The sequence below is a fragment of the Pteropus medius genome, unplaced genomic scaffold (genome assembly GCF_902729225.1).
Source record: "Pteropus medius unplaced genomic scaffold, Ma_sr-lr_union100, whole genome shotgun sequence".
Taxonomy (NCBI): domain Eukaryota; kingdom Metazoa; phylum Chordata; class Mammalia; order Chiroptera; family Pteropodidae; genus Pteropus; species Pteropus medius.
Genome location: NW_024351732.1, coordinates 965799 through 983889, shown reverse-complemented (window position 1 = coordinate 983889; position 18091 = coordinate 965799). Strand labels below are relative to the sequence as shown.

General features: G+C 53.9%; 1 protein-coding gene across 4 annotated transcripts in view; it reads left to right on the top strand.

Moving 5' to 3' along the window:
- Window positions 1–17820, top strand: part of SAMD14 (sterile alpha motif domain containing 14) — an 18761-nt gene extending 941 nt beyond the window's left edge. Inside the window, exons 1-10 of one of the 4 annotated variants that reach the window (XM_039846295.1) lie at window positions 1389–1608; window positions 5098–5152; window positions 11524–11690; window positions 12151–12439; window positions 13165–13252; window positions 13350–13424; window positions 13530–13689; window positions 14961–15080; window positions 15168–15323; window positions 16147–17817. In XM_039846295.1, the coding sequence (XP_039702229.1) occupies window positions 5110–5152; window positions 11524–11690; window positions 12151–12439; window positions 13165–13252; window positions 13350–13424; window positions 13530–13689; window positions 14961–15080; window positions 15168–15323; window positions 16147–16302 (1254 nt within the window). In that variant the 5' untranslated portion in view covers window positions 1389–1608; window positions 5098–5109 and the 3' untranslated portion in view covers window positions 16303–17817. Of the gene's footprint in view, window positions 1–1388; window positions 1609–5097; window positions 5153–11523; window positions 11691–12150; window positions 12440–13164; window positions 13253–13349; window positions 13425–13529; window positions 13690–14960; window positions 15324–16146 lie in introns of those variants that run through there. The other 3 variants (XM_039846291.1, XM_039846294.1, XM_039846296.1) reach the window with 3 other exon arrangements.
- The last annotated feature ends 271 nt before the right edge of the window (window positions 17821–18091 follow it).

Here is an 18091-nt window from a genome sequence, read left to right as displayed (position 1 = left end):
TGGACCCCTATGCAACCTCACCACTTGCTCTTAATGAACCATGTTCATTCCTCTAAGTCTGTTTTTCCCTCTTCGGATGGGGGGGTAATAGGAACATGTACCTCATTTTTATTGTGAGGGTGACGATCTGAGAAAAGGGCTTAGCACAGTGCCTGGCACCCCCTAAGCTATCACAGTGTGGTAGCTAATTGTTGATTTTTACATTATCTCCCCCCGCTGGCCTGCCTCCACTTCCAGCTCACCACCTCCAAGTCTGATCTCATCCCTCTCATTCCCTCATCACTGCTGGCACCACCTCCAGGGCTCCACGCTAAGCTAAACCCTGCAGTCATCCTACACCCCTCCTCCCTCAATGGTCAGCCAGTCCTCAAATCTTGTCAACCTCTTCAATTCTGCATCCTGAATAGTTCTCAATTTGGTCTTTGATCTTCATGCCCACTGCCCTCATCTCTCAACAGCCACATGAGGGATATCCTTGGCTTTGGGTTGCCGTCTCCAGTCCATTCTACACAGAGGAGCCAAGGGTTCTTCTTAAAATGCAAGTCTAAGCCCCTCCCTCTTCAGTTACTTTTACCCCTAAGGCTGAGGATAAAAGGCAAGCCCTCCATCCATCCCCGCCCCCTGCAGTCTCATTCATCTTCCTCTCTCGCCCCCCTCACTCCCCCGCCCCGCAAAGCCTAACTGGCACTTCTACGCTGCTGCACCAACCACATCACCTCCTCCAGGAATCCTCCCGGTGCTCCCCGCCCGCGTGTGCTCTGCGGGTGCCGAGGTATCCTTGGTGAACCAGGCCTCACAGCACCGGGATTGTGAAGGCCTCCCCACTGGTCTTGTCCCCCTGACTACGCTGCGAACCCTGACCGCTGAGACCTAGTGGGTTCTGTATGTTCCCCGCGGTCCCCTCGGGCCTCGGAGCACACGATCACTCGGTGGACGTTTGTTGAATGGATGGATCAGGAACCCTTACGGACCTTGCGGAGGAAGCGGAAGCCTCGTGGGTCCCGGCAGCTTCCCACCGCCCCTACTCCCGCGGGCGGAGAAGTAACGGCAACTCGGAATCCCCTAGCCAGGCCACGGCGCGGGCCGCCTACTCCCCTCCCCTCCTCGCGAAGGCTCTCCGTTCTCCTCCTCTCCTCTCCTGTTTATTCCCTGGCAGGTAAGGCTCTCTACATATCGCGTGCGTTTCAGACCGTTCTTCTGATGGGACTTTGCGGAGTTCCCCATTGACGCGGATGATGCGGGAGTAGGTTTGTTATTAGTCGTCTGGCTGGCTTGCGGTGGCAGGGTGGAGTTTCGCTTCTTTTCTTTCATTACACACACACACACACACACACACACACACACACGGCTGAGACCCGCCGGTCAGGGTTCTGGTTCATTCTGCCCGCGCCTCCTGCTTACTGCAAACCTCCTTCTCTCCCACACTCCCCCGACCCTTCCCTCCAGTTCCTGGACCCTCCTCGCCGACCCCCACCCCACTCCCGGGATGGAGTGGACTGAGCCAGCCCGGAGCCCCCCGCGGCCGGGGTGACGGCACCCTCCACCCCGAGCATCATGGGCAGGAGGGGTTCCCCAGGCGATGGACGCTGAAGATGACTGATGCTGGAGGTAAGGAGCCGGGACTCTAAGGACTCTAAAGTGGACGGGGAAGCGGAGCTGGGAGGGGGTCACTCGGGCTCGTGGTGGGACCCCGAGTGGCTATAGCGGGGAAGCGACAAGGGCCTTTCTTCCCCCATCCCTAAGGGGGCCGCTCCGAGCTAGGGTGCTGGGCTGTAAGGGGAGGGGGCGGAGATAGGATTTGTGTCTCTAATCCTCTCCCTCCCGCCCCCCGCCCTGAGAAATTAATTTAAAAAACTGGTGTGGGGGAAGGGGGTGAGGGCTTAACTCTTTCTTGCCCGGCGCGGAGTTATACTGGTGAAGAGAAACTAGCCGCCCAGCTCTGTTTGGGGGCTAGGGGCCCTGGGAGTGCAGTAGGTGCCTTGTCTTCCACTCCCACTCCGTCTTCAGCGACGCTTGGAGGAGACATCAGACGCTTTCCGGGCGCCCCAAGACTGGGCCTATGGGAGAGGGGCTTGGCTTTCTCTAATTGCCTCTCCCTACCCCCAGCCTCTTCTCCAGGCCATTCGTTCCTGGCCTTTCCCGGTTGCACTTTTCTCCGTTGGTCCCTTTCTGCTCTTCCAGGGCCCCTTTCTGCCCCGCCGGGACTGCCCTCGCCCCCGCGGCGGATTCTCCTTCTCTCTTCACACCCCTCCCTTGGGCCTCACTCTGGGCTGCTGGTGGCCCTTCTCCACTACTGCTTTCCCTGGACCCACTCTGTCTTTATATCTATTTTTCTGCTCTTTCTTCCTTCTCTCTGCAGCCCTGTGGACTGAGCCCCGCACCAACCTGTCCATCGTGTGTCTGTTCCTACCCCCCATTCCCTCTCCAGGGTTGTGCCCCTTTCTTTCCTTTGCTTCTTACCCTGGGTCAGGAAGCTTTGATCTCACCTGCCTCCCTTTCTGCCAGAGAAAGGTCAAAAGTCCTTGGTGCTCCTTCTTCAGGAGCTGGAATTGGAAGGAGTGGCCCAGGAGAGTCAGAGTCTGGAGGAACAGGTTCACTTCTACCCTGTGGCAGTTACCTGGTCGGATGTGTATGAGTGTGTGTGTGTGTGTGTGTGTGTGTGTGTGTGTGTGTGTGTGGAGGAGTATGAATAGGTCATGGGGTGGGTATCTAATTTTCTGTAGCTCAGTTCTGGAATGAGGGGGTTGGTGGAGAAGGGCCTGGTGACCTACCTCCTGGGTATCTTCTTCCCAGAGTTCCCTGTGGGACAGTGTAGGGAGGGTCCCCTATACACACCCCAGGGCATTAGTTGTTGAAAGGAGGAAAAGAAAGCATTATGTGCTGAATCAGGATGGACTGGGCAGGGTGTGAACTGGAAGCCCCAGTCCACCCCAGAGAGTACCTGAAGGAGGGTTCCATCCATAAGGACCTCCACCCCAGTCCCAAGGACTGGGACCTTGACTAAAGAACATATGGTGAAACTAACATAATACTGACTGTCAACTGTAATTGAAAAAAAAAAAGACCACAGGGATCTGCGTCTCAGGTAGTCTAAGAGGGAAGGCACCTCTACTGCCCTTGGGGAGCCTCCAATCTTATCTTTAGAGAGTCCCTAGTTTGGCGGGGCATACTGGCCTCTCTCTTCAGGGAGTGCCCATCAGCTGTAGGGGAGATATGACCCAGTTAGGGAATCGATGAAGTATGAAAAATCCCTCATTTCCCAGTGGTTGGGGAAGGGTGGATTTAGAAATTATGTAGACAAATGGGAGGAGGGAGGGCTATCTAGGACAGCTTTCTGGAGGAGGTGGCAGCTGGGTCCTGATCAGATGAAGCTTTGTGATTGAATGAGCAAATTTGGTTTATTCTTAGGGGCAGCCTCCCTTCCCGTCTGGCCCTTCAGGACAGGAAGAGAGGTTCTAAAATGTCTTTGCTACTAGCACCCAGAGTTCAAGAATGGCAGGAGGGCCCATGTCCCTGGCCCCTTCTCATACCTCATTTTCTACTTTCAACCTCAAGCGTCCATGGAGCCTGGGGTGGAGGTGGTTTTGAAACTCCTCCCAGACCTAACCAATATGGACCAGCTCCCCTCTCCCTCCCTTTTTCCCTGCAATGTTCTTTCGTCGTGAGCACCCTCCAAAACTGTAGATCATCACCCACAATAGGGCTAAGGGGCAGGAGACCGGAGTCAAGGTTGTTCTGCCTCTTATTTCCTATCTGTAAAGTGGGGAGACTAAGAATCCTTAGCCAGGCCAGCTCATGGTGAGATGATGTCTGTGTAAGAATAGAAGAGGAGAGTTGGAAAAGACTCCAGTAGGCGTGTGGCCTCTCTCTCCTATACCTGCCAAATGTATAATCTTGCCCGGTGCCCAGGCAAGTAACTGGAGATCACGTCCCAGCCATGCAGTGTGCCCCTGTCCTTGAACTTCCTTACTCTGCTTATCTGGAATTCTCCTGTCCTTCTAATACCCAAGCCTTGGTTCTGACTGTTACAATCCTATGTACTAGGAAGGCTGCCCGAATTGTTTCAGCTGCATATATCCTGCTTCTCTACCTGCCTTCCTTCTTGCTTTCCTCCAAATGACAACAACAACAACAAAACCAAACCCCTACCCATCCACACTTCTTTCCAGAATGTACTTGATGCGTCATAGAGATTTGGCCGTCCACTGTTGTGCTGTGAGTACTCCTCATACCCTCTGGCATCTGTGAGTCTGTCTGGAACTGTGATTTTGTCAAGAACAGTGGCCCTACTGCTGATAGCACCAGCTTCCTGAACAGCTTGTGTTCATGAAGGCAGGTGGCGAGCACACCAGTGACTGTGGGTGGGGGGAGGCAGGACTGAGTGATGGCTGGGAAGATGGATGAGTGGATGGTATGTACTGATAAATGCAAAGGTGGGTGGATGGATGGATGGGGGTAAGTATTGAATAGATGGATGGATGGATGGATGGATGGATGGATGGATGGACAGATGGTTGGATAGATGGGTGATGAATGGGTGAATGAATGGATGGATGAATGGGCAAGTAGATAGATGGATAAGTAGGGAAGGAGATGGATGGATGGAATAACCTGAGTTCTGGTCCTGATTGTGCCATTAACTTGTTATGTGATCTTAGGCCAATCATTCTCCCATTTCTGCATTTGTAAAATGAGAGGATTGGGTTTAATATTCTCCAAGATTTCGCCCAGATTTGATGTTGGATAACTCATGATGATTAAAAGTTTTTAGGGAAGGCAAAAGATGGAAAGGCCTAAGAGAGTGAGGGGGAAAAGTTTAGTACCTGAGTGGAGGCACACAGCAAATCAGCTGGGCCTACCACAGGACTCAGCCTGTGACTATATCCTGGACTTGCTCTCTGCCCCTGCCTTCTGCTTCTGTCTCCTGCTCCAACCCCCACAATCTGGGTTGTGGTTCAGATGACTTCCAGGTACTGGAGGAGGAGTTCTGAGGGAAGACCAGAGGCCAGGAACAGGCCATTGGCAGCTCCCTGGCCTCCACCAACCTGAACCTCTTATTCACGGCCTTTTTCCTCTCCTCCCCATTGTTCTCTCCAGCTCTCTTGAGTCATGGCTTCTTCAAAGTTCCGAGAACCCGTGGATGAGGTTTTTGGTAAGTGCTGTTTGGTCCTATCTCTAGCCAAGGCCACCGAGCATGGGGAAGTGGGAGGAGGGGTTGGAGTCCCTTGAGACTGGCTGTGTGTGTGTGTGTGTGTGTGTGTGTGTGTGTGTGTGTTGGCCTACATCTTGATTCTTTGTCAGCACTATCTGAGTGGACATGCCAGTTACAACAGCAATATTTATAAGGATCCTCATTTATTAAGTGCTAGTCTCATGCCAGGTACTAGGGTAGCACCCCCATCTCACATGCACTGACTGTACCATTGAATCCTCATAAGAATGCTAACAAGTGTGCCCATTTTACAGACAAGGAACCTAGGGCATAGAGTACTGAAGTGACTTGCTTTAAAGATCACATGGCAAGTTAGTGGCAGAGCTGGGACTCCAGACTGCCTAACTCCCTGGTATCAGTCACTGTGTTTGTAGACCTGTATCCCCCCCAGCACAGGTGACACACATTACCTCTGAGTCACATAAATAAGGAACCTCACTCTGCAAGGATGTACATGGAAACCAAATGCATAACACACACACAGCATCAATACACACTGAGGTACAAGCACATACAGGCCTGCATCATCCTTTACCCCCTGCAGTCTTTCTATTGTGTGGATAGGAGAAAGACCACCTGGTGGGGCAGAGTTCCCAGCATGCACAGGGGTAGAAAGGTAGTTTCCCAGCGGGATTTGGTAGAGGAGTCAGTGAGCAAAGGATCATGGGAGAACATGGAGGGAGAGATGGAGACAGAAAGAAGCCACCTGAAGCCTCTAACGTGTGCTGCTTTCAGGGCTCACATTTGTGTATGTGTGGCCTCCAGGGGCTCTTGGGTGTGTAATGCCACAGAGCCTCCTAGCTTCTCCTCCCCTGCCTTTTCCTCATCTCTACCGTCTTTCCCCTCTCTTCTTCCCCCTCCCCTGCTCACTTCATTCTCCCAGCCTCATAGCCACAAGCCAGGCAATGCCAGGCACTGCTGCCTCCTGGCTCCTGGGGAATGCTGCTTCCCACTCACTCTCCCTGAGGCCGGCGAAGTGGAGGGTCTGCCTTTAGGACTCCTCGAGCCTTGAAACGCCGCTGGGCTTCAGATTCTGAGCTGCTCTAACTCCACCGAGGCTTGGCCTGACCTCTGGCATGACAAAGAAGAGCTCCCCCTTTCTGGGGCTTTTTGGCCTTCACTCCTCCTCCTCCCACCCCAATCCTTCCTGTTTTCCTTCTCCATGACCTGCTGAGGTAGCTGCCTGCTCTGCCTGCTTCCTGATGTGAAAGGCAATGAAATATTCATGACTTCCCACTGCCCAGGGCCGGAGAAACTCCCCGGGGGTGGGGTGGTGGGGGATGCGGTGGAGAGGAAAGGGATATGGAGGGAGGGATAGAATGAGGCAAGGGGGCCTGGTAGAGCAAGGGACTTAAGGAGAGGCTGGCCCCCTACCAGGTTCTCATGGGGCTTGCTCCCTAGATCCTCCAAAATAAGATGACCATGGTCCTGATGTGGCCCAGAGTCAGGAGCAAAGTGACCTTTTCCCTGGCCCAGGGTGGCTGGGCAGGAGCCGAGCGCTGGAGGGGTAGAGGATGCTCATCATCTCTCCTCCTTCCCCCAACTCCCCACATCCAAAGCTGCAAGAGCATTGGCCTGGGAGCCAACAGACCAGGATGCTACTTCCTCTGTACCCTGGACCGAACCTTTCCTCTCCCAGCCTCAGTTCCCCCACCTGTAAAATGAGGGGTTAGACTCACAAGTCACTCCCACCTAGGCCTCAGAGGAGGTATAATGGGCTTGATAGTTACAACTGTGCCTCCGAAGCCAGGCTGCATGTAACCCTGGCCTGCTCCTCCCCAGCCATATGCCCTCAGGCAAATTAAGGCTGCCTGGGGATTCCTAGAGTCTCTCCCTCCTAGGGTTGTGGGGAGGTTTAAATGAGCTAGTAATTGTGAAGCAGTTAGAGTGGTTCCCGGTACAGTGAGACCTCAATAAGTATTAGATATTATTATTATTCTTTGGTCAGTCCTCGATCCTTGCTGCTTCCAGGCAGTGCCTGGAGATTCTGTGTCAGGGGCCAGGAGACAGAGGGCTCACTCACCCAGCTCAGCCCCAGGGTCTGGAAGCACCAGAATTGAAGCAGGAGCAGCTAAGGAACCAGAGCAGTGGTGTCAAGCCTGGGGTCCAAGATTGCAGCCCTTTGACAGAAACTCTCCCGTCTCCAAGCCCCCACCAGCTGCCCCTGGACAACTATAAGAGCCTCTCTGGTCTACCCTCCCCTTCAGCCAGGCAGTCCCCTCTCCTTGCAGGCTACACTGGCCCCTGCTGCTCCTCAGACAGTCCAAGCCCATGGCCACACCATCTTCCCTCCTCAGAAAGCTCTTTCTTGTTCTTTCTACAACCTTGGCTCTTTACTGTCATCCAGACCTCAGTCTGGCTACCTCGCTAAAACAGTAGCCCCCTCCATTCACTCCCTGTCTCCTTCGTCCATTTGACAAACATTACTGAGCTCCTAATGTGTGTCAGGCTCTGTCGTAGGCCCTGGGGAGACAGCAGCAAGCAAGCCAGACAAAGTCTCTGCCCTCACGGAGCTTGAATGCTAGCACAGGGGCAAGTAGAGGGTGCTGATAATGAAGCACACAGGACTGAACAAGGAACGCATTAGATGAGAGGAATGCTGTGCAGAGGATCAAAATGTGGGATGGGATGGAGTGTGGGCCTGTCCTCGTCGGCGACCCTCATCGGCGCCTGTGTGTATCTGGAGTCCATCTCTCCTTGCTCTGCACCGGGCCACACAAGTGTGACTTTGCTTCAATTTGTCAAATTGAGTACCTACCTTCTATCAGGCCCTGTACCAGGTTCTCATGGGGCTTGGTAGACAGTCAAGGGCGTCACCCTCTGCTGTGTAGCTTGGCATAGGACACTCATTCCTGATCATATTGTAGTGGCAAGCCTGAAGAGGTATAGCTGTCCAGAGTAGGAGGGAGTGACACGTTGGAGTTGAGGGCCGGACAAAGAAGGGGTGGAGAGTGATGGAGCAGAGGGAGCGGCAAGAACATAGGGATGGAGGTAGGAAACGAAGGTAGAGGTCAGTGTCCAGGTATTGGTATAAGTGGTTTCATACTGTGCCCACTACCACCACCAACAGCTGGTGCTGTGAGCACTTACCAAGTCACAGGCATTATGGTGAAGCACTTTATATGGATTATCTTATTTAATGCTCACAACAACCCTATAAGGAAGATACTGCTATTATGACCCCATTTTACAGATGAGGAAGCCATTAGCTAAATGTAAGTAACTTGTTCAGGGCCAGCCAGCCAGCTAGTGGCAGAACTGGATTCAGCCCAGGCCATCTGGCTTCAGGGCCTCTGCTCTTAACATAAGACCATGCTGTTTGGAGGAGAGAATGTGGGCAACATGAGAAAGTGTGGCCTGGGCCCCCCAGGCCTTGAATGGAGGGCTGCGGGGCATGGACTTTATGTTGTTGGCTTTGGGACACCCACTTCCCAACCCTCCCCACCCTACACACAAGGGGTTTCAAAAACAGGAACGTGTGGGACACAGTCAGAAATATGCTTTAGGAAGTTTCTCCTAGCTTGTGGAAAGTGGGTGGGGAGGCAGACCAGAGACAGGGAGCTGAGTATGGACAGATGCCAAAACCATGCTCTGGGATGAGAGGACTGAGGAAGGGAGGTGGGCGACTGGCGAAGGCCTGAGCTAAGGCCATTCGGTCCTTTTGGAAAGAAGAGGCCAGATTCCAGGGGTGTGAGGAGGCAAATCTATGTTTTAATTAAAATAATATTTACTAAGCACTATGTGCCAGGCACCATTCTATGCCTGTGTTAGAGCAATGAACAAAATAGAGACACATCTGCCCTCATGGAGCTGACATTCTGATGGATAGAGAGAGGCAATAAATGAAATAAGTAAAATATATAGTATGCCAGCAATGCTAAATAATATAGAAAAAAATAGGGATGAGGGTTCCGGGGTATTATAGATTGCGTGGTCGGAGATGTCCTCAGTGAGAGAGAAAGTATTTAAGCCAAGGCCTGAAGGAGGTGAGGGAAGAATCATGCAGACATCGGTGGCAACAGCCTCGCAGGAAAGAGGAGAGGAAGCACAAAGACCCTGAGGTACAGGCTAGGACTGCGAGAGGAAGAGCCAGGAGGCCAGAGTGGCTGGAGCGAAGGAGAGAACTAGAAGCTCAGGGAGGTAAGGGCAGCACAGACACAGTCTGGAAGGTCACCGAGAGACTTTGTTCGGCTCCAACTCTGTGTGAGATGGAAGTCACTGGAGGGTTCTGAGCAGAGAAGTGACACAAGCTGACATGTTTTATCAGAATCAGTCTGGTGGATGTGTTGAAAATAGACTGTAAATGGGAAAGGAAGGAGGAGGGAAGACCAGCTGGGAGGCAAGAGGCAATGGTGACCTAGACAGGGAGGCTGTGAGGAGTTCTTCGTCTCCTCTCCCCTCCTTCCCTTTCCTCTTCTCTCCTCTCTTCTCCCCTACTTTTCCGTGCTCTCTCCCCTCTTTCCCTGCACACATACGCATGTATGTGAGTGAGTGTGCGTAAAAGACACACACACACGATATTGTGGGAAATCAAAAGTAGAGAGAGTAGCACAATGTACTCCATCATGCGCTCATGTACTCGTCACTCAACCTCAACGATTGTCAACTCGTGGACAGTCTTGTTTCATCAATCCCCTTGCACACGCCAGTCTTCTTCACCTGGATCATTTTGGAATCTAATCCCAAACATCTCGTCATTTCACCATAAATATTTCAGTACATCTAGATATATTTCAGAAGTAGAGCTAACAGGAACCGAGGATGGATGAATTTGTAGGGTGAGAGGGAAAGAGAGGAATCAGGGATGACTCTAGGAGTTTGCCTTGAGCAGCTGGAAGGATGGAGCTACTATTTGCTGAGCTGGGCGGAATGGAAGGAGCAGCGTGGGGATGGGGAGTTCAGTTTTGACATGTTTGTTGAAGATGCCCAATGGATATCCACATGGAAGTGTCAAGTAGGCAGCTGGACACATGAATGACAAACTGGGTCTGGGGTTCGGGCGGGGGCAGGGCAGCTTGGAGCTGTCTGAATGGGCTGTCTGCGTGGATGATGGGGCCTTTTACTGAGCCAGGGAACACAGCAAAACCCTGTCCGAGGCAAGATGATGGGTTTGTTTTGATGGATTGAGTTTGATGTGGCAATTTCCCTGCAGGTGCTGAGGTGCCCAGTCTTAGAATTCAGGGGAGGGGTCAGGGCTGGAAACAGACATAGGTAGTTGTAAAACTAGGAGAGTCACTAGGGTGGCTTAGAGGGTGTCTGCAGACAAGAGAAAGAGGAGCAAGCAATGCAGAATGGGCATGGGTGATGGGATGGGGATCCCTGAGATTATTCCAGGTGAAATGGAGAAGAAAGGTCTTAACCCATCCTGAAGTCTGGGAAGAACCTCTTCCGCCTGGAGACCCCAGTACCAAGCTCGGAGACTGAAAGACACTGCAGAGTGAGGGCTTCCTTCTTGGGTGGAACAAATGAAAAATGAAACTAGGAGCAACAGGGTTTATGCGCAATCCATTGGGTTTGCCCACTCTTCCTCCACGGACTCATCCAGGACCCCAGGAAAGGAGAGACAGGCTTCTGGGGGACTGTGGACTTTCTTCCCTACCACTGCCTCTGCTGTCTCTGAGTGCGACCCTGAGCATGGCACAGCAAGCCAGTGTCCCCAACAGGGCCAATCTCTGGAGCCAGACTAGCCAGGCTCAAATCCTAGACCATTGCTAGCCGGTGGCTTTAGTCAAGATACTTAACCTCTCTGAGCCTCAGTTTACTCAGCTCTAAAATGTGCATAATAGCTGTCCCTAGTTTTCCAGGTTGTTTTGAGTAGGTGAGGTGATACATATACACTGTCTGGCACACAGTAGGTGCTTCTTCATTGTTACTATGATCTCTCCAGCCTCACCCCCCAGCCCTTCCCTCCACGAATCGACTCTCCAATTGCCCTGGGGGTGCCCCCTTTCCTCTACTCCCCTGCTTCTCAGCACTGCATATACCAGTTTTGCCAACCTCCTCTCATAAACTCCCACGCAGACCTTAAGACCCAGCTTTGGCGTGTCCTCCTCTGACCCATCCAAAGGGGATGGTCCTGCCCTCTGCTTGTGCGAGGTTCCATCACACTGCTCCATTTACCTGTTGACATGTCTGGTTCTCCCACAGACTAAGAGAGACCCCGTGTCCCATCTCATCTGTACTCCTAGTGCCTGGCACTCGGAAACATTTGTTGAATGTCTGGGGTGTGAGTGCAGGTGGCCACTTGGAGGAGGCCTCTGGGCTTTCTGTCCTCATGTGTCTGGTCTCTGACCCCTTTGCCTGGTTTGCAGACTTGGACTTGGCTGTACCAGAAACGGTCAGACTGGACAGCAGTTTACACAAAGCCCGGGCCCAACTGCTGGCCAAGGGCCGGAGACACCGGCCCTCCCGCTCAAGGCTTCGGGACAGTGCCAGCTCTGCAGAGGATGGTGAAGGCTCCGATGGGCCCGGAGGCAAGGTTGGGGAAACCTACCCAAGCACATACCCCACCCACCCTTCTTGCCCCTCCAAACCGCCTTCCAGGGAAAGGACACCCCAGGCTTCTGACATAAATGCTCACAAACATTAGCTGTGTTCATTTCTGACTCTTTCCATCCTTTCAAAGAAGGGATTATCGTCCCCATCTCACAGATGAGGAAACTGAGGCTCTGAGAGGTTTGGTAACAAGGTCACACAGTAAGTGAAAAAGGCTGAATTCAACCCCAACCTAATGTGACTGAAAGCCTCAGTCTCTTGTCTCCCACCTCTCACTGCCCACCCCCCACCTCCCACCCCTCCTCTGCCTGGGGTTTGAAGGGCTCAGGAGTCCTGGCTCCCTGCTCAGAGGCTTCTGCGCAGTTTATTAGGTGAAACGGGATCCCGATCCCTCCCGGAAGCGGGGAGGAGGGTTGGCGGTGAACAGCTGTCCCCTCCCGCAGGTGACCGACGGCTGCGGGAGTCCCCTGCACCGGCTGCGCTCGCCTTTGCACTCGGGCCCGGGGTCCCCTGCCGGGGGTTCGTTCTGCCTGGATCCTCCCGGGTTGCGGCGCAGCCTGGACGAGGACGAACCGCCGCCCTCGCCGCTCACCCGATACCGGCCCTTGCACAACGCCGCCTCGCACGAAGGCCTGGCCGCCGCCTCCTGCTCGCCGCCGCGCTCTGCGCCCTCCTCCGACAGCTCGCCTAGCTTTGTGCGCCGCCACCCGCGCGCGGAGCCGCACAGCGAAGGTGAGCTGGGTCGGCGCGGCGCCCCCTGCTGGTGCGCTCGGGGACACAGAAGCGCTGGGCTGGGCAAGGTGGGACAGGGTGGCTTGGAGGGAAGAGGGGCGTTAACACCACACTTCATTCATTCGTCTACTGATCGTCTACGAAGAGCCAGACACTGCTGGGCACTGGACACACGAGCGAGCAAACAGAGGCAGTTCTCGTTCTCCCCTTGTGGTTTCGAGGAAGAACAATGAAATAATTCCTCATACTCTTGGGAGAAAGCAATCAAATCATCCCTTAATGTATAGTTACAAGCTGTTGTAAATGCTATACAAGAAACGTGCACGGTGGTGGGAGAGGACCCATCAGGGTGAAAGGACCTAGTTGGAAGCACCCTGGAAGACTTCTCTGAGGAAGTGACAGGTGAAGCAAGAGTGGAAGGCTGGTTAGAAGTCAGCCAAGGTAAAATTAATAGTAAATAGTAGTGGTCTCTACCTTTTCAGAATGGTTTACGGTTTGCACAAGGATTTTATAAACATTCGATTAGGTCCCATGAAATAGGCAGGTATTATTTGAGATGAAGAATGCTGAGCGAGTTACAGTGACTTGTCTTAGGTCACACAGCTAGTGAAGGGCACCAGAGGCAGGTTGTACGATTCGAGAGAATTTCTACCACCTCACCCTGGCAGCTAAATGAGGCAGGCAGGCCACCACACAGGCTGTTCTCTTTTCCTCTTCCCCAAAAGATGACAGCCGGGATGCCAGCCCACCTGAGCCTGCCAGCCCCACCATCGGCCTGGATAAGAAGACTCGCCGAAAGTTCCTGGACCTGGGGTGAGTGGAGGAGGGGCCAGAACCAAAAGCTTGGAGCTGTCGGGGTACAGCATAGCACAGTGGGCAACACTACCCCACTTCCCTGCCCTTCCCACAGGGTCACCTTACGCCGAGCATCCACTAGCAAGAGCCGGAAGGACAAGGGCAGCAACCGCCTGTCCATGGGCAGCAGGTAAGAGGTACCCATGGCACCTCAGCCACAGCTTCTGCCTATAGCTCCCTTTGGGCCCAGCTCTCCCCTCGGTGCCCACACCTATGCAGGGTGCTTTCTCCACAGGGAGTCAGTGGAGGGATCCAGCAGGTCAGGGGGCTCCCCGTTCCTGCCCTTTTCCTGGTTCACAGACAGTGGCAAGGGCTCGGCATCCTCCGGCAGTACCACCTCCCCTGCCTGCTCCCCTAAACATGAGAGCTTCAGCCCTAAGAAGTCAGCCTCTCAGGTAAGTCCATGGCCTTCTTGCCCCTATACTGGCTCTCAGGCTCAGGTGACATGATGGCATACTTCACTCTGGCTCGGGCTAGGATCCAGGCATTCCTAGAGTTCATTTGTCCATCCATGGAATCATTCAATGATTCATTCATTCATCCATGAGTTTATGTATTCACTTGTTCACTCATTCATATTTAGAGTAGTTCATTTGTTGATTCATTCACTGCTTCATTCAATGCACATCAGTGAACACTATGATTCCCCTAGTGTATACCCAGCCTGAGGTCTCCTCCATTCCTGCTAACTCTTCTGCCTGGCTCAGTGCTAGCCCCACATCCTGTCTTAGGAACTGGGCTACCTGTGTTGTGGGCTAAGGTTTGGGGTATACAGAGATGAGTAGGACCCCAGCCAAGCTAGTGTTCACAACCCTGTGGGAGAAGTGAGACTGAGTAACAGAAACAATGAGTGTCTGCTTGTGTTCACACAGCACTCTACAGTTTATAAAACTCCAAAGGCATGTTTGTGCTTTACATTCACAAAGGCATAGTGAAGTAGGGAGGGTAGGCATGTCCACCCCCATTGTACAGATGACCAAATGAAGGCCCAGAGAGAAGGCACTTGCCCACAGTTGTGCATGGATCGAGTTGCCAGGCTCTCTATGACCCCATCTGAATGCTTGTTCTGTGGGTCTTTTCCTTATGCGCAGCTGGGGCAGAGGAGAAACTGGGAATTCGGGGGAGAAGGGGTCCCTTCTGACTTCAGACTGCCTTCTTTACTCCCTCCTAGCATGCCCTCCCTTTCTTCCTTCCCTTATGCTGAGCCCTGGGGCTACCACAGTGAATAAACACAGCTCAGGCCTTTATAGAGCTCACAGTCCAGTGAGGACAAGGACCTCTAATCAGGCACTTATTAGCCAGGGCGCTAGAGGCCATGATGGGGAGGCTCAAGGCGAGGACCCCTGACCCAGCCTGGAGGAATCCTGGTTGACTGCCTGTAGGAACTGACATCTAGTCTGAGATCTTCATTCCTACTAACTATTCTGCCTGGCTCAGTTCTAGCCCCATGTCCTCCCAGAGGCCTCAGATACTAATGCCTCGCATGAGTCACCATGTCATATGTGCCTGCCCAGTTCCAGGTTCATGCATAGGGTGCACTGAGCAACTGCTGGTACCTAGTCCAGGACTTCATCTCCTTCTAGATGAGGGTGGGTGGGTTAGGGGGGGACTCCCTTGGGCTGGGGGCAAGCATTCTCCTCAGTGGCATGCACCCTCTCCTGTCTAGGAATCCACTCTGAGTGATGACTCCACACCCCCCAGCAGCAGCCCCAAGATTCCAAGTGGTCCCCGGCAGGAGGCCAAGTGTTCTTACCCCTACCACACGCTGTCCCAGTCTTCAGATGAGGTGAGCAAGCCCTGGCCTCTGACTCTGCCAGGTGTGCAGGGCAAAGGACACGTATTCCCCCCTTACTCTCCTTGGTCTCCACCCCAGTTCCTGGATGAACCTCTCCCCGCTGTCCACCATTGGACCAGTCAGCAGGTGGGCCAGTGGCTGCACAGCCTCAACCTGGAGCAGTACGCTGCCGAGTTTGCCGCTCGGCAGGTGGACGGGCCGCAGCTTCTGCAGCTGGATGGAAGCAAGCTGAAGGTGGGTCATAGTAGAAGGGACCCAAGGGAGCCAGAGCCTGAAGTAATTTTCAAAGATTAGGATCCCCTCATCCTGACCTCATCACTCCCTCTGAGGCCACTGCCCTGACCTCTGACTTCTAGGCAAGGTCCTTGGCCTAATCACTGCACCCTAGCATGAGTCTTCAGTCTGACTTGAAACTGAAGCTCAGTTTGGTTTGACCTTCAAGCTCCAGCCTAAGTCTCCAGGGCTAGCATATCATCTGACTCTTGATTCTGATAAGACTCCTGGTATCGTGGGAAGCAGGTCTCTCCCATAATCACCTTGTCTGATTCTTAGTCTTGGAGGCCGGTTGTAGTAGGGAGAGATTTGGGGGATGGGGGCTCTGATCTCTGTGCTGGCAGGTTTCTGGCCTGTTCCTACCCTCTGCTCAGTTGCTTGGGGAAGGGGTGGAGAGGAGAGTCCCCCAGGAAGTCTCTGGAATGGGGAGAGGCCTCCCCAACTACCAGCAGTGTGACCTTGGGCAAGTTGCTCTTCATCTCTGGGCCTCAGGGGAATGGCAGGGTCATGCTAAGGCTGAAATCTTAAGTGGAGAAATGGAAGCCAAAGATTGTGGGAAAGGGGATGGGGGTTGGCAAAGGTCCTGGTACTCTCCATCCTCATCTCTCCCAACCGCTTGCATTCCAAAGTCTTGCCCTGAGGGTCCTGATCTATCTGTAAGTCTGGGAGGTAGAGGCTACATTTCAGAGAGGACTGGCAGAGCTCCAGAGAGAGTACACTTGGGGCACGAAGAACCTGGGGGTGGTTCCTGAGCGCTTTCCCTCACCCTCGATTCCTTCCCTAGAGCCTGGGGCTCAGCAGCTCACATGACCGGGCACTGGTGAAGCGGAAGGTGAAGGAGCTGGCGGCGGCTGCTGAGAAGGAGCGTAAGGCTCAGGAGAAGGCTGCACGGCAGCGCGAGAAGCTCCGGCGCAGGGAGCAGGAGGCCAAGAAGAGCTAGGGGAGGGTGAGGCAGGCACGGCGGGCACAGGCCTCCCCAGGGAGGCAGGGCCTGGGCACCAAGCTTGGGCTGGCCTGGCCCCGCGCTCTCAGGGGGTACATGCCCTCTCTCACCCTGTCAGTCTGTCTGGACCTAGATCCTCCAGGAAGGGACACGCCAGGGAGAGGGCCCAGTAATAAATCGATTTCAAGGACTCATTTGGCACGAAGTTCCTGGGGGAGGTGGCAGATCATGGGAAAAGGGCAAAGAGACCAGAGCTGAAGCCAGTCTAGGGGCCCGGAGGCACCTGGGTCAGTCTGACCCTCTGCCCTCAGGCCACGGTGGTGCTTGGGCAGCAGTGAGTTAGGATGCCTGCCTGCCTGCCTTCCAGAGGCCCTGAGACGGGGCTGGGGTCCCAGGATCCCAGGGCTCAGAGAGGTGGTTGAGCATCTAGGCAGTTATTAGGTGGATGGAGTTGTTCCTCTCCACCTCTCTAAGGTGGCTGTGTGTAGGGAGAGCTCTGTTCTGTCCCCGAGGAGGCTGGTGGGCACTACAGCAAGCTGCACTCGGGGCAGACTCTCAGTCGGCCTCAGTGAGAGAGCAGAGAAAGCAGCATGGCTATCCCATGAGGTCTTTGCAAGGACCTCAGAAGGGAGGATGAAACCCTCCTCCTTTTCCCCTTCTCTGTCCTGTAGTCTCATTGGTGAGATGACATCCCTACAGGTCCGCCCCTCCTAGAGTCCAGTCAGGCTGGGCTGTGGCTTGCTCTCCAAGCCAGGTCCACTTCTGCTGCTTCCTCAGAGGGCGCCTGAGCCCTCCCTGCGGACAGCACAAACTTGGGAGCTGGTAGGGACAAAAGACATTTCTTACCAATGCCTAGGTGAGACTGAACTGGTGAATTCTCACTCTAGTGAAGCAGAAGCAAATCTAGGTCTCCTGGAAGCTGCTAGATTGGAAAGGTTTACCAGCCCTCCCTCAACTGCTCTGGTCCCCAGCAGGATCTCAGTGGGCTCCAGAACTGGAAGTCAGTGCAGACTAGTTCACAGACTACGAGGAGGGGTGGAATGTGTCCCAGCAGCTCACAGATGGCATCTGTCCTAGGGAGGGAACATTCAGGTACGGTGCTGGCCAGCAGCTGGGCCAGATTCTAGAGTACTGGCCAGAGTAACCGATGGAGCCAAGAGGCCTCTGATTAGAAGCCCTCCTCCACATCTTCCTATCTGCCCAGAGCGGTGGACAGGACCCAGTGCATGCCACCTCCCCTCATTCCTGCCCAAGGCCTGTGGCTCGAAGGCCACTTCTGTCCCTGGGACCCATCCCTTTCCTTCTCTCTGCTATCTGGGCTAGGAGAGGGGCTTCAGAGGGAAACTGAGACATGGGGGCACCGGCACCATCTGGGCCCGGTGGAGGGGCCAGCGGGGAGACTGGAAGGCACCCAGATCCCTGAAACTATCAGGAGCTATATGGGTGCCAACCTGCATGTGAAGGGGGATAGCAGTACTCAATTTATTTCAATAAACACTTATGATGTGCCAGTGACCTTTCTATCTGTCCCAGTGGGGGATTGGCCTGGGTCAGGGGCTGTGTTGTGCCCTGAGGGTGGTGGAGGGACATGTCTATCACTGGGTGCCACGCCGTCAGGTGTTCTGAATGGATGGCTATGCCTGCTGTTGTGCTCATGGTACACAGACGCATGCACTGAGCTGGGCTGAGTGTCCCGAACACGTCATATGCTAGTCACAGGGACTGCAATCTGCCTACGTTTGTTTGTGCAGTGTGGCTCTCCCTCCCCACAGGAAAGCAGCCAGGC